The sequence below is a fragment of the Pan paniscus genome, chromosome 9 (assembly GCF_029289425.2).
Source record: "Pan paniscus chromosome 9, NHGRI_mPanPan1-v2.0_pri, whole genome shotgun sequence".
Taxonomy (NCBI): Eukaryota; Metazoa; Chordata; class Mammalia; order Primates; family Hominidae; genus Pan; species Pan paniscus.
The window spans coordinates 124,247,769-124,263,519 of NC_073258.2; the positions used below are offsets into that span (position 1 = coordinate 124,247,769).

The 15,751-nt window shown below is 46.5% G+C and overlaps 1 protein-coding gene across 20 annotated transcripts in view; it reads left to right on the top strand.

Moving 5' to 3' along the window:
• Positions 1-15,751, top strand: part of GRAMD1B (GRAM domain containing 1B) — a 270,435-nt gene that overhangs the window by 188,260 nt on the left and 66,424 nt on the right. Inside the window, exon 1 of one of the 20 annotated variants that reach the window (XM_063608850.1) lies at positions 10,357-11,794. The exons of 17 other annotated variants lie outside the window; for them this stretch is intronic. In XM_063608850.1, coding sequence (XP_063464920.1) covers positions 11,715-11,794 — 80 coding nt within the window. In that variant the 5' untranslated portion in view covers positions 10,357-11,714. Of the gene's footprint in view, positions 1-10,356; positions 11,795-12,362; positions 12,752-15,751 lie in introns of those variants that run through there. 2 more of the 20 variants (XM_034933930.3, XM_008973382.4) reach the window with 2 other exon arrangements.

Here is a 15,751-nt window from a genome sequence, read left to right on the forward strand (position 1 = left end):
CCTGCTGGAAGCTAGACTTTCACACTCCTGCATTTGTAGAGGACAGGTCCTTGCCAAGGGTCAGGGGCTTATTCGGCAGTACTGCCTACCTCAGGCAGGCTCCAGCATCTGGGGTGGGTGCACGGCTGCATGATCCATAGTGTATGGACTGTAGGATGGGAATCAGATTTTGGTTAGGGCCATGTTATCAATGACGTGAGAAGAGATTGCAGTGGGGGGTGAGGCACTGCTAGGATGTCATAGCTTGTGCCCGTGGGTGAGTCGGTGTCTGCAGCTTGTCATTTGGCTACTTTTATCCTTAGATCTCTTCTCTCCTGACTTGTTCCCTTCCAGTCCCCACTAGGTTTAAATTGGAAGAGTCAGGCTGTGCCAAAATATATATATATATATACACACACACACACACACACACACACACATATATATATATACACACACACACACCCAGACAGGACCTGGCAACCTCTCAAAGCAGTGTGGGCACAACTGCAGAAAGCCAGGCACCAGACAGCACTTCCTGGAGTCCATACCTCCATGCCATCCTATGGAAAGAGAAATAGGGGAAGTTCTCTGAGTACCTGCATGCAAGCACTCCTGATTGCCCTCTGGAGAGTCCAGGCTGAATTAAAGAGGAGCTGGATTCGATGCTTGAAAATGAATTGAATGCTTGAAATGAATATATATATATGAGTCACTTTGTCACCCAGGTTCGAGTGCAGTGGTGCAATCATGGCTTACTGCAGCTGTGAACTCCTGAGCTCAGGTGATCCTCCCGACTCTGCCTTTGGAGTAGCTGGAACCTCAAACATGTGTCACCACATCTGGCTAATTTTTAATTTTTTAAATAGAATCTGGGTCTTGTCATGTTGCCTAGGCTGGTCTCAAATTGCTGAGTTCAAGAGATACTCCTGCCACGACCTTCCAGAGCACTGGGATTACAGGCAAGAGCCACTGTGGCCAGCCAGCCAGCCAAAACTCTTTAATGAGGATTGGTTTAGCATTTAGAGAGAGAGCGAGCAAGCCTCCCATCTGCCCAGCACAGCCTCCCACCCCCTCATGGCAGTGTAGCTGTTCTTTGAAGAGGCAGGAAGATGCTGGGGAAGGGAGAGGAGAGGTAGTTAGTTGGAGGTGATGAAATGGTCAGAAGAGAGAAAGGAGAAACAGGGCAGGGTTCGGCAGTGCACAGCCGGGTTGCTGGTCCCATTGGCTGTGGTCAGCATGGCTGCCTTCTCCTGCTTCACTTCCTATGGCCACAGAGCCCAACTTTTCTGCATCTTCTTAACACTTGCAGAGCTGTGAGATGAAGAATGATTGTGGGGGCCGGGCGCAGTGGCTCATGCCTGTAATCCCAGCACTTTGGGAGGCTGAGGTGGGTGGATCACAAGGTCAGGAGATCGAGACCATCCTGGCTAAGACGGTGAAACCGTCTCTACTAAAAATACAAAAAATTAGCCGGGCGTGGTGGCGGGTGCCTGTAGTCCCAGCTCCTCGGGAAGCTGAGGCAGGAGAATGGCGTGAACCTGGGAGGCAGAGCTTGCAGTGAGCCGAGATCGTGCCACTGCCCTCCAGTCTAGGTGACAGAGTGAGACTCAGTCTCAAAAAAAAAAAAAAAAAAGAATGATTGTGGACCTTTAGGACAGGAAATGACCTACAGGGTCATCTAAGTCATCTTAGACCAACTCCTCCTTATAACAGATGGGGAAACTGAGGCCCAGAGAAAGGGTGAGCTACATCCATGGTCACGCAGCAGTGTCATGCCATCTGAGTGCTCATACTCTATGAATGCAGATGGTGTCTTAAAGAGTGGGTTTTGGATTGCAGCATGTCAGTAACTCCTCCCTTAGTCTGAACCTTCCTCTTTAAGAGTCAGGTGTATATTGCATCCCTAACCAGGAAAAGGCCTGTCTGGAAACAAATGCATGAGCAGCCCAGGTGCTGCCCTGGGGGAGGGTGACTGAGCAGGCTGACTGTCATGGTCGGACATGTATGGGAAAAATGGGCACCAAGAAAAGATGTCCATAGATGTGAATAATCCACATCGTAGGTACACCCAGACAGGACCTGGCAGCCTCTCAAAGCAGTGTGGGCCAACTGCAGAAAGCCAGGCACCAGACAGCACTTCCTGGAGTCCGTACCTCCGTGCCATCCTATGGAAAGAGAAATAGGGGAAGTTCTCTAAGTAACTCACATCCGTGAGCGCTCCTGATTGCCCTCTGGAGAGTCCAGGCTGAATTAAAGAGGAGCTGCATTCGATGCTTGAAAATGTATTCTGTGCTTTACTTTCCTCCTGGGTCTTGTGTCCTGACTGCTCCCATTGATCAACCTCTCGAGACACGTGGGCGTGAGGATGGGGGCCAGGAGGTAACAGCAGCCCAGGGCCCTTGCCTTGACTTCTTTGGTTTCTCATGACTCATCATGATCTCCTTCCCCCCAGACTCACACATGCATACTCACACTCAGACACACCCACACACACTGACACATACTCTCTCATGCACACTCACTCTGCCATTGTCTTTCTCACTAGCTCCCAGTGCAGCACAGGAACCTAACAATAGTGTTTTCACGCCGTGAGCCCTGCTAACTGGCCAAGCCGGCTCGTTGTCTCTGGTTTAAAGGAAGAGTGGGCTTGGGGTGGAGGAAGGTGGAGGGGATGTTCATGTGGCTCAAGCCCAGGGCCAGTGGCGGGAGGGACTCAAGATCTGTTTTTAAGGACGACATGTCAGCATCTTAACTGGGGCATCCAGCAAGCAGACATCCCTCGTTAAGACCTTAATCCAGGATTAAGAAAAGGTCAGTTACCTCTGCAAAGAGGGGATTTGGAGAGGGGCTTAGTGTCTCCTAATATCCTAGAGTGGGTAGAGGAGTGTAAGCCAGAGTGTGGTCACTGGCCTGTCCTAGGGGCCGGGACTCTCTAGAAATTCCAGGGTGGTACCGAATTCCCTGAGCCTCAGTTTGGCCTTTCTCTTAAACTTTAGCAATGTGTCTTGTCTCCTGTTCACACACATTCTTTGGTGGTAATTAGTACATGTCTTCAGTTGGAAAGGGACTCTACAAAAGACTTGGAGACAGATTTGCCTGCAGGAGTTTTATTGGGAAGTGCTGTTGGGAGCAAAGCTATAAGCAAGTGAGGGAATCAGGATTGGGCTGAGGGAGAAGTTCAACTCTCACGCACCTGCTTTAGCCAATTCCATAAAAAATTCTAGAGCTGAGATTGCCCTGCAGGGTTATCCCAAATTATCCCAAATTGAGGCAAACGGCAGGTTTTTGTATCCTCTCCTGGACTAGTCATTGGATGCGGTCTGTCCTCAGGGAGGGGCGTTTTTTCGGGCGAGGCTGCTTCCTTTAATCCAGGGCAGGGCCCAGAAAGGGACTCAGCTGTAACCCATCAGCAGCTATTACTCCAGGCAGCTGGGGAGATGAGTACTTCATTCTGGAAAGGAGTATCATGCCCAGGCGAAACCTCTACACTACATGGGACAGGGACTCTACGATGTTGTACTTTGCGTTACATCTGTTCATTCTCACAGTCATCCTTTTATAGAGCAGGTGTCATCTCCCCTTCACAGATGGGACTTCTACTGAGGCAGAGCCACATGCGGAAGGTCAGAGGGTAGCTAGGGGCAGACCATGTCCAAAACTTGGTGGCTTGCGGTGGTGGAAAGAACATAGGACTTTGTTGTATATGTGATTATTTAGTCTCTTTCCATGGTAAACCTGGGATTGTGGGCAAATGAAATTACTCTAATTTGCATAATTAAGGCAAATTAGATGCATGCCCATGTTTTAAAGGTCCCCAGCCCCATTTGTAGTCACCTGTTGGTAGTTTCTTCATTCATGGCCTTCCTTTTTGGGCAGTTATGGTTGCCTATAAAGAGGACAACTTGCCTTAGGATATTCCCCAGTAGGTGAGACTCTTGAGTCCTGCCCGTGAGCAGTTCCACCCATCATCCTTCTCAATTTTTCACTTTCATTTCCCTATGCCTCTCTGCAGCCCCTGGGCTCCATATATATATGCTCCTACTACACTGACTTCCATAGAATCATGACTACAGATTATTTAATTTATCCTCGTTTTCCCCAATCCCATTTTTTTCCTCCCCAGGAATCAACTCCATTTCCTTGCCCAGTCCTTTCCACATAGGAGGCTTAATGTCCTGATCACACATGGGGCCCTGTGCGTTCTCCTCTGGAGAAGAACACTTTTAGAGTCAGCCATCCTGTGTAGATTCTTGCTTGTGGTCATTCAACACTCTGATGCTGAAAATCTAGAAAAAGGAGGGATTTTTCTTCCCTTAGTATATCCGAGAATATCACCAAATTTACCTACACACAGTTGTCTTCTCTTTCTTTTTTTTTTTTTTTTTTTGATTTTTTTATTTTTTTGAGATGGAATCTCACTCTGTCACCCAGGCTGGAGTGTAGTGGCAGAATCTCGGCTCACTGCAGCCTCCAATGCTCCTGCCTCAGCCTCCCCAGTAGCTGGGATTACAGGGGTGCATCACCACGCCCAGCTAATTTTTGTATTTTTAGTAGAGACGGGGTTTCACCATGCTGGCCAGGCTGTTCTCGAACTCCTGACCTCTCAAAATGCTGGGATTACAGGCGTGAGCCACTGTGCTCAGCCTGTCTTCTCTTTCAAAGGCAGCAATTTTCAAAACCAAAAAGATTACAGTAAATGTAATCGGGTTGAGTTAAAACCCAAAGATCAAAGGAAAGGTAACATGGGAGAATTTGACCATTCTAAATTTGTCTATTTCTCTAGTCCCTGATGAATGACATCTCGTTATACTGAATAAAGTTGCAGGTGTGCTCATTATCTCTTTGACTCAATTTTCTCTTCTGTGAAATTGGAATAATAAGATTAAAGGAGATATGACCCACGGTGCCCTTCATAAAGTACCTACAGCAAGGCCTGGCAATACCTTCTCAATGAGTGTTAGCTCTTTTTATGTGGGAAATTATTAAACAAGAGGAAGGATATCTTGGATTAAAGAAAATTTTAATATCTAGAAAGTATAGATCACTAGTCTATGTTTTCTAAAGTTATTTAGATACTAAATTACTAGAGAATTAGGTTAAAATAGTATAGACCAATGATTCCTAAACATTGCCGCATATTTCAATCACTTGGAGATCCTTCAAAAGCTCTGATACCTGGCTCCCACCCCCAGACATTCTTGTTTAGTTGGTTATGTAAAAACTCTCAGATGATTCTGAAGTGCAGCAAAGTTTAGGGAGCACTAGTATAGATCATTTGGTGAATTTGTAGTTGAAGCTGGTTGAAAATGTAGATTTGGTTGTAGTGAACACTTAGAAAAGAAAAAGATAATACCCAGGAGCCAGTTATTCTATTTGGATAAGATTAAAAGAAAATTGGAAAAGAGAATTGGTGTGCATGGTGAAATGGGGTTTAACTAATATGTAGAAGGAGACCTACCCCTAGTAAGCTCTGTTCCCAGTGAGCTAAGGGCTAAGTGTGTTTATTCTGCTGGGCTGCATTTTGTCCCAGGGAAGGCTTTCATATGCATCCATGTGTACATGATAAAATTTGACTTAAAGGGTGGGTACCTGATTGAATGGCAATGTTGGTTGCTAAAGGGTGAATGTTGTGTTGGAGCCATCTGAATCCTCAGCTTCCTCACCCTTCAATCTCCTGGCCATTTCTTGCTTTAAGTTTTAATTACGTAGACATCACTCGCCTCATGAGAGAGATGCAGTATTAATGAGAGGTCTTGGGTTACAGCTGGGTCAGAGGCAATCAGTATATCCATTTGGACACCCCCGAACCAGCCTCCATGGATTAGAGTCTGAGTTGGGGAACTCGGAGAGGACAGAGTGGACATCTGTGGAACATCAGTTCTCTTGCATTAATGGCTCATAATGCACAGACTATATCCTAAGCATTAATTCAGGAAAGAGTTATTTAATAGGGTCTCTAGAGTCCCTGATGGCCAGTGTATACCAACTCGTTTATAATTCAAGGACTGAGTTAGAAGATCTTTAATGACCCCTCCCATTAAAAAAACTTTGGTCAGATGTTGACCTCTTTGGCTAACAATCTAGCTTTCTTCCTCTTCCAAACTTCCTGACAGACTGTCTATATACCCTCTGTTTCCTTGACCCTCTTTCACTCTCAGGGCAGCCAGTTGTTTGGGGCAGCACTGCAGAATCTTGGAGACAAATCCTGGTTTCTCTGTTTACTCTGTATGTGATCTGGGAAAATTCTTCAGTCACTGAGATGCCTCAGTTTCCTCTTCCATAAAGTAGGGTCAATGGATAAAAGGAAGGAATACATATTAAATGTATAAAATCCCTGCCTGGATCATAGTATACTTTGAATGCTTTTAACCATTTTATTGGAGGAATAACTTGAGGAAGGGATGATGTCCTACTCATCTGAGTTTCTTTTTGCTCATCCATATAGTAGTGTATCAGTGAGGGTCCCATAAGATAGAAACCACACCAATAATTTGAACAGGGAAAATTTAATATTAAGAATCATTGGCTGGGTGCAGTGGCTCATGCATATAATTCCAGCACTTTGGGCCGCCAAGGTGGGAGGATCGCTTGAGCCCAGGAGTTTGAGAGCAGCCTGGGCAACATAGGGACATCCCATCTTTACAAAAAAAAAAAAAAAAGAGAAAGAAAGAAACAAAATGCCAGACATGGTGGTGCGTGCCTGTAGCCCCAGCTATTCCGGAGGCTGAGGTGGGAGGATTGCTTGAGCCCAGAAGGTTGAGGCTGCAGTGAGCCGAGATTGCGCCACTGCACTCCAGCCAGGGCAACAGAGGGACACCCTGTCTCAAGAAGGAAAGATAAAAGAATCATTAACGAGTAAAAACATGGAAAGGTCTCTGAAGAATGGAGGTATAACAGATGCCTCTTGTTATAACAGATGTAGGGAGCAGCTCCTAGGATTGAGCCACTCAGTCACTGAAGGACAAACTTCTAAGAAGGCTCCCTGCACTCCCTCCAAACCCAAGGCTAAAATTCAGAACTTATTGGAGAGGGTGTGGCCATTGCCCAGTGTATGGCACAGAGGCTGTAGAGGTTCTGGGGACTGGGGCACATAAGCTGGAAACTGCCCATTAGGGTATCAGTGAAACTCATTGGGAGGCTGGTGACTTCTGCAGAAAAGCACCAGAACCAAAAAGGGCAGCCTCTTCTAGTGTCTCTCTAGCGCCCTCTACTGACAAGATATAACATTGTGCCAGCCGGCAAAGAAGAAACGTTGACAGGGCACAGCTCCAGCATCACAAGGCAGGGAAAAGAAGGGTGGATTTGCAGCTGAGGGGCAATACATGGATACGTAGCCTGAGTAGGAACAACGGAACTTACCTTGAAAGGTTGTTTTGAGGGTTAAATGCAATATTATACAAGCACCTTTTGCCTTGTAGATGTTTACTTATGGAAGTAGCATGGTATGGTGAAAAGATGGATCTTATTTTATTATAATTTTTTGAGACAGAGTCTCACTCTGTCACCGAGGCTGGGGTGCGATGGTGCGATCTTGGCTCACTGCAACCTCTGCCTCCTGGGTTCAAGCAACTCTCCTGCCTCAGCCTCCCAAGTAGCTGGGATTACAGATGCCTGCCACCACACCTGGCTAATTTTTTGTATCTTCAGTAGAGATGGGGTTTCACCATGTTGGCCAGGCTGGTCTGAACTCCTGATCTCAGGTGATGCACCTGCCTCAGCCTCCCAAAGTGCTGGGATTACAGATGTGAGCCACTGTGCCCAGTGGAAAAGATGGATTTTTAGAAATAACTGTGGGATCATGGGTAAGTAAAGTACAGGCTCCTGATACTCAGTTTTCTCATCAGTTTGATAAAATACTTTTTTTTTAAAGCAGAGTTTTGCTCTTCTTACTCAGCTGGAGCACAATGGCACGATCTCGGCTCACCACAATCTCCATCTCCTGGGTTCCAGTGACTTTCCTGCCTCAGCCCCCTGAGTAGCTGGGATTATAGGCGCCCACCACCACGGCTGGCTAATTTTTGTATTTTTAGTAGAGACAGGGTTTCACCATGTTGCCGAGCCTGGTCTTGAATTCCTGACCTCAGGTGATCCACCTGCCTCGGCCTCCCAAAGTGCTGGGATTACAGGCATGAGCCACTGCGCCTGGCCTTAAATAAATTTTATAAAAGGATAAAAGGCATAAAAGTACTTACCCCTGTGCCTGCAATGGTGAATTCTCAGTAACTTGTCGATCCCTGTTTCTCTTCTTCTTTGTATCCCACACGCTTCAGAAATCTCCTAAATGACTGTGCTTCAGAAAGGCACTCGTGATTTGGATGATAGTTTTAAAACAATGAGATTCACTTTTGCCTATCATTCTCCGTGATTCAACAAATTCAGATTTATGTAAACTGTTTGGAGTGCTACTCTGTAAAAGTTTTTAAATTTTATTTTATTAGTATGCAGGTGGGATTCAGAGATGTAAGATCTTAGCCTTTATTTTCAACATCTCCCATGCATGTCAACAAGGATTATCAAACACAGGAAGTGAATAAAATACTGCGTAGACACTGACCCTCTTTATATAAAATGTGATTGATCAGGTCTGGGTTGAATGGATTGGTTCAGTTGGATTTGCAGGTGTATCTTAACTTCTCTTTCTTAGCCCTGATTCCTCTAGGGTGGTCTCTGGAAAGTGCTTTTGACACTGCACAGGACTCTCAGAAACCTCTTTTCCTTTAAAAAATAGAAGATAGTGTCAGTTTTCTGTATCTCTGAAGGAAAGGTTTAATTCAGAGAAAGGTACCCACTTTTACCTCAATTTCCTAAATTCATTTACAGAAAAGCAGCTTGGGAATTTAGGCACCAAATAGCTGTGAAAGTGTGGAGATTGAGTCTGGAGGCGTAAGTTCCGTTCGTGGAAGTCCTGTTGGCTTTGTTAGGATTGCAGCATGTACCTGCTCTTGGATCAGCTGGTCACCCCAGAGTTTGTGCTGTCCTTTCAAGAAGGACAAGGGCAGAAACTATGAGTGCCTCTATGGGAAATTATAAACACCGTTAGGACAAAAAGGTCCATGCCTTCCTAATGGCATGTCAGTAGCCCCTTCTTTTCACACGCAATGTAATCGTTCAGAGTAGGACTCGGGTAAGGCAGATGGGGTTTCAGATACAGGCTCTACTACTTAATAACCATGTACTATAGGCAAGTTATTAAACTTTCTACCTCTTCGTTTTGTCGTCTGAGAAATGGGAATAATAAGTAGTATCCATTTCATATACTGTTGATATAATTCAATGAAATAATTCTTGTCAGGGGTTTAGCAAATTGCACTGCACATAAATAGTACTCTTTTGCTATCATCAGGATAGTTTTGGTTTTATTGTAGCTCAAGTGAAGCGCTTCTCATCATGAAAGCCTTGTATTCTGTAACAGTAGACACAGTCCAGATTCCCTGATTCACTTGTTTTGTTACTTTTCTATTATTTAATGTGTCCATTTTGAGGGTAGCAGGCAAATAACATTTTGGTGACTGAAGAAATACCACGCACATACTTCGTGTATCTTAAGGAACTGAGTTCTTTCTTGTATCCAAACTCAAGGCTTCTGAATATCTGTCTCACCACTAGAAAATATTTTTCACTGTGTTTTTCAACAGTAGCTATTGTTTTTGACCAATATTGATTATAGTAGCTTTAGTTTACTGGACAGATACATACTATATGTCAGATGCAGTGAGAAGCAGGTTGCATGTATTTACATCATTTAATCCTCACATGTTCCATTAAGATTGAAAGATCAGAAACTTAGTGAAGCTAACTTTTCAAAGAGCACAGAAGAAGTAATTGATAGGACTAACATTTGAAGTTGTATTTGTCTGGTCCCTGACATATGGTTTTAACCCATTGTATTTAATATAAACCATGAAAATACTAACAATGTAAGCCCATATACAGCTGTACATTTTGTAGTGGAAGAAGTAAAGTCCCCTCAAAATTAGCACAACTTGTTCAAAGTTACATAGTAAGTGAGTGGGGAAGTTAGGACTAGGACTCTGGCCACTAGATTCCACCAACCCCTGTGTCTATGCCTTAATGGAGGAAAGGACATTCAGTGCAACTTTTTTTTTTTTTTTTTTTTTTTTAATGCAGAGTCTTGCTCTGTCGCCCAGGCTGGAGTGCAGTGGTGCGATCATGGCTCACAGCAACCTCTGCCTCCTAGATTCAAGAGATTCTCCTGCCTCAGCCTCCCGAGTAGCTGGGATTACAAGTGTGTGCCACTATGCCTGGCTAATTTTTGTATTTTTAGTAGAGATGGGGTTTCACCACGTTGGCCAGGCTGGTCTAAAACTCCTGAGCTCAAGTGATCCACCCGCCTCTCCCTCCCAAACTGCTGAGATTACAGGCATGAGCCACCATGCCCAGCCCAAAGATATTTACTGAATATGTGTGTACCCAGTAGTCCTACATGCTGGAGGGACATGAAAGAAAAAATAGCCTACGATCTTCTCAGGGATGTAAAACCAACAGAGGACAACAGAATCTGCAATTAAGTTCTAAATGTATACTGTAAGGGCAGGGGCAGGAGAGGTACCCAACCGTTCTGGGGTGCTTTCACATGCTTTTTTGACTTCATCATCTTTTCAACAGTACAAAGGAGGAAATATGTAGTATTAGCATTTTCAGATGAAGAAACTGAGTTTGAGATAAGAGTACGTGGGTGACCAGCAAGCAATGCAACTCAGTTTTGGTTTCAGATCTGACTCTAGTCCAAGATCTTTCCGTGGATTAACAGAGAAGAGCCAGAAAGGCATTTCAGAAGAAGTCGGACTTGAGCCAGACAAGGAGGGAGGCTGAAATCGGGGCATTGCCAATATACCTTTCTTTGGAGCTGGGATTCCTCTAGGTAACGGAGGCAGGGCCAGACAGCCCAGAACTATCTGCTTCCCAGATACTGTGCGGCTGCTGTTCTATCAACGGGCTGCAGACAGAAGCAATCTTGGAAAGACTTTTCATGATGAGCCTGCAGGGGCTGGCCCTCCCGGAATGAGACATTTTGCCAACAGATGCCCAAGAAATATGAGCTCTCAGCATGAGTTAGAGCAGGATGCAGGTGACATCAATGGATTATAATTACTATTCACCTTCAGCATGTTTTCCTATGCAGCTGCAGTGGACAGACAAAACTGTCTTTTTGGAAGATTCAAAGCATGAGAATGCATAAGCCAAACATTTGCTGTTCAGGGTGGTCCCGGAATAGCAACGTGGGCATCGCCTGGGGGTTTGTTAGAAAGGCTGACTTTTGGGTGGTCCCCTAGACCTGCTCTATCAGAATCTGTGGGTGAAGAAGATTCTTAGGGGATTAAAGTTTCCCAGGCATTGAGCTAACCATCATCATTGTTAGTGTTGTCGGTTTTGTGCTACATGCCTCAAGAGATGACAGTGGTTCTCAAATAGTTGGGGTGTGAGGCAATTAGTTAATCGCCATGGGTCTAGAGGCAGGTGATCTGGATTCCCAGCTCTGCCTCTTTCTTGCATGGGACCTTCACTTTTCCAGGACTCAGTTTCCAGATCCACTAAACAGGTCAGTATTTAGGTGATTGTGGTGGGAATGAAATGATTGAATGTAGGCAAAATGCTTTGTAAGTCATGAATGACTTTCAAAATATTATTAATATCGTTGCTGAATAGAATACCTCGCACTGCCAGAACTTTCCTCTGGGGGCTGTCTGAGTACTAATACTGCATTTCGGTGAATGGACAGAGAAAAAAAAAACACTTCTAAGAGGTGCAGCTTAGAATTAGAAGACCCTGGCGACTCTGCTTTGCCACGAATGTAAGTGCTTTCCCTGAGTGTTACTCTTGCCGTCTGTGAGAGCCTGACCTGCCGGAGAAGCGAGCATCCTGGAAGTCTGGGAGCAGCTACACTGAAGAGGCCCTCGGCCATCTTTTCTTGCGGATTATGGTTTCAGTGCTGGCCTCCTCTCTTCCTCTACTCCCAGGCCTCGGGCCGTGAGAGAGCCGTCATCCTTTGAAGGATGCACGACTCTCTTTAGAGCCAGGCACCTGTGTTTTTATTTAGTGTCACCTCCTTGATACAGGTCGACCTAGTGGGCAGCACCTGGGAAATAATTGGTGGCAGCGAAGGGAGCAGAGTCTCCGGGGAACATGGTCTTGTATTTTGTCGGATTGAGGGTGAAGAGGAAATACCCCCCCCGCAGCCCCAGCGGCTCTGTCCTCCACGCTGGCATGAATAATTGGGCGCCGGCAAGCTGACTGCACCAAAGAGTTGCATTATGTAAACCGGCAGGGGACGTGTGTGCGTGTGTGCGCGTGTGCGTGTCTGCGCGCAAGAGGGGTGCGTGTCTGAGTGTGTCTGTGCGCCTGTGCGCGTGCGTGCCTGAGCTCAGAACAGCTGTCTGTGAGGGAGTCAGAGGGAGAGAGAGAAAGGGAGCCAGGCAGAGAGAGAGAGGGACTTCTGTAAGGCGGCACGACCACACCAAATAACAGCAGCAGAGGGAGGTGGGGGAGAGGGAAATAAAGGGGAGTCATGCTTAAAATGCCACAGCGGTGTGAAACAGCAGAGCAAAGAAGCGCCCCCAGCTTCTGAGAGCCCTGGCCCGAGTCCCCTCCCCCGTTAGAAACAGGGCTTTGGGATGGTCATGGAGGTGAGTGCCCTCCAGCCTCCTCAGGGCCCCCGCTCCCCGCCCCCGCCCCCCACTGCCCAATGCATGAATGAATGAGTTCCTCTCTGCACTGCACTCTGCTACTGTTCCTACCTAATGGCTTCCAGGTTAGTGCTAACTCGTGCTGACGCCTGGTGTGTGTGTGCGTGTGTGTGTGTGTGTGTGTGTGTGTATCTTTGTTACCTCGTGGGATTTTTTGGAAGCGGTGGCTCTGTCCTGGGGTCAGAATGGGGCCCTGGGGGCTGTGGTGAAGACCTGTCTTTCTGGTTGTGTGCTTTTCTCATCTGACGCAGGCTGCTCAGAGCTGCCAAGAACACAAACCTTTCAAGGCAGAGTAAATCCGGAGTCCATGTTGTTTGCTTCTGTTTTCTGTTCTGGGGATCCGAAAGCAGCCAGTGTGACATCATGCTGCAGAGATGCCACCTTCTTTTCCCTCCCTAGCCTTTTCTTTTCTCCTCTATAGTAGCACTGCTTGAGCTGAGCTCTGGATCACGGAGGGGTGGCCCTGGGGTGGGCTGGAGAGACAGGCTGGGTTGAGGGTGATGATGGTCTCCTTGTCCAGCAAGACTTAATTCAGTGCCCTCTAACTTGGAGAAAGGAGGGCAGAGGAATGAATTAGTGGCACAATGCATCATGGAGAACTGGCTGAGAGCTTCTGGGGGAGGTGTGGACAGGCCATGTGCTCCTGTTCTCCACCTGCTGGCTTCCCTCCGCAGTGCCTCCGGCGGGGGTAGGAGCTGGCCAGAGCTGTGGTCAGGAAGATATGGACAGACACTGCTTATCCCACAGGGAGAGGGCCATGGGACAGATGGATCTGGCCAGCAGAAGGAGAGGATGAAAGGGGAAGTTGATAGCTCTCATCTCAGAGAAATAAAAGGATTTGTTTATTCTTTGGCTTAGCCAGCATTTGGCGCAGAGATTTGCCATGTATTTTGAGAAAATAGCTACCCAGTGGCTGGGCCTTACTCCCCCACACCTCCTTGCATTGTTAGTTATTTGCTTGATTTAGGAAGTAGAGGGCTGGGGGAGGACTTGGAGCTTGCTCTGTCCCCGGGGCCTCAGCCAAGAGCTCAGGCAGGGCTAGAGAAAGCCATCTTTGCCTCTTCTCTGATACTTGCTAGCACACTGTGCTCCGGGGAGACCCCCTCGCTCCTCTACCTCCTGCCTCTCCTCCCTCTGCAGCTGACCTTGAATGGTGGTCATATTTCTAGCCTTTGCCTTGGATAGCACTCGGCAGGTTAGAGAAGTTTGGAACCAAGATGAAAAAAGCTGGCCTTGGAAGAAGGGTAAGGGAAAGGGATGATTTTGGGAGCCACCCGTAGCAGGAGATTGATAATGTCAAGGCCATGATTAAAAAGTAGTGCCCCGTGAGGATTGGGGGTGGGTAGGGAGTGGAGAATCAGCTAGTCCGGTTACCTCTGTAGGCATTTAAGCAACTGCAAAACAATCACTTGTGGAAAGAATGAAGGAATAAAAGCTGTCATCACCTAGAAGAAAAACTCCTGGCTGGGTGTGCTGGCTCATGCCTGTAATCCCAGCACTTTGAGATCTGAGGTGGGAGGATCGCTTGAGCCTAGGAGTTCAAGACCAGCCTGGGCAACATCGCGAGACCCTGCCTCTATTTAATAATAATTTTTTTTAAAGCCTAAGACTAAACACCTCCCACGCCCCCTCCCTGCTTCTCTCTTTTCTGGCCCTACAGATTTCTTCTGCTGACAGGAGCAAGCCTGCAGCCCTTTCTCCCAATGGTTGGGACGCAGGCACCCTCCCCTTGACCTTTTCAAGGTCTTTTCTGCTTAGACCAGAGGCCAGCAGACTGTTTTGGTACAGGGCCAGACAGTCAATACTGGAGGCCTTGTGGGCCGGGCTGTCTCAGCTACTCAATTCTGCTTTGCACAGTAGAAGCAGTCGTGGACAATTTATGAACGGACGAGCATGGCTGTGTTCCCAATAAAACTTTATTTATGGACTCTGAAATGTGGATTTCCTATGATTTTCTCATGTCACAAAATATTCTCCAGATGTTTTTCAGCCACTTAAAAATGCAAACACTATTCTTGCGTCCAGATAAGAGACTCTTAAGGTCTGTAGTTTTGCATCTGGCCTAGAGATCCTCATATAAACACTCAGAATTTTAGTGTAACCTGAGTTGGGGTAAAATTGTTCATCCTTCTGCCGAAACTTGGATTTGTCTCATTGGGGGAAGTGGTGGGGGTGTTTGCTTCTTGGAGGGATATGCACCCCCACTTAGCCTACAGGAGAAGGTTGAAGCACTATACCCAGAGACTCCTAAAGGAACAGTGAGCAATTTCTTGATTCTTTTGATTCAGAAAATGACTGAAAATATATGTTTGCATTGTGATTCCCAAAGCAGGTGAAGTGATGATTCTGCTCTATTCTGAGTGGCTCAGGCCACTTCTCTGCAGTATTACAACTCTGTCTGGGCTTCACAGTTAAGAAAGTTGAGATCACCCGGACTCCGTTCAGAGGAGAAGGAGCCCAGTCGCTGGCTGAGGGAGCCATTGCCATGTTAATGCGAGAGTCCAGCAGGTGCCGAGAAGGCATGAGAGCCACGTGAAAATGTCACGTGGAGGAGAAATTAGATTTGTTCTATGGCTCACAAGGGAGTAGGATAGGACCTCTGGTAGGAAGCCACAGGAAACAGTTTGAGCTTAAAATAAAATCTATCAGAGCTGTCCCAAGGTGCAATGAGTTACACATCAATTAGTGACTGGCCCTTGAGAGGTAAAGACTGGGTGGGGATGTTGTAGGAGAAGTGATTTTTAACTTCAGAGAATAGGTTTAAGGAAGTAGAATTGTTTCACTCAAAGAAAGGAGGATAGGAACAGAGGGAGGGATTATAACTGATGAACTGACCTGCAGTCCGGGATAGCTGGAATAAAAGAAAATGGGATTAAGTACAATATAACAGAGGGTTTTTTCTTTTTTTTGAGGCAAGGCCTCACTCTGTCACGCACGCTGGAGTGCAGTGGCATGATGTCAGCTCACTGCAACCTCTGTCTCCAGGGCTCAAGCAATCCTCCCACCTCAGCCTCCCAAGTAGCTGGGATTACAGAGTGTGAACCACCACACCTGGCTAATTTTAA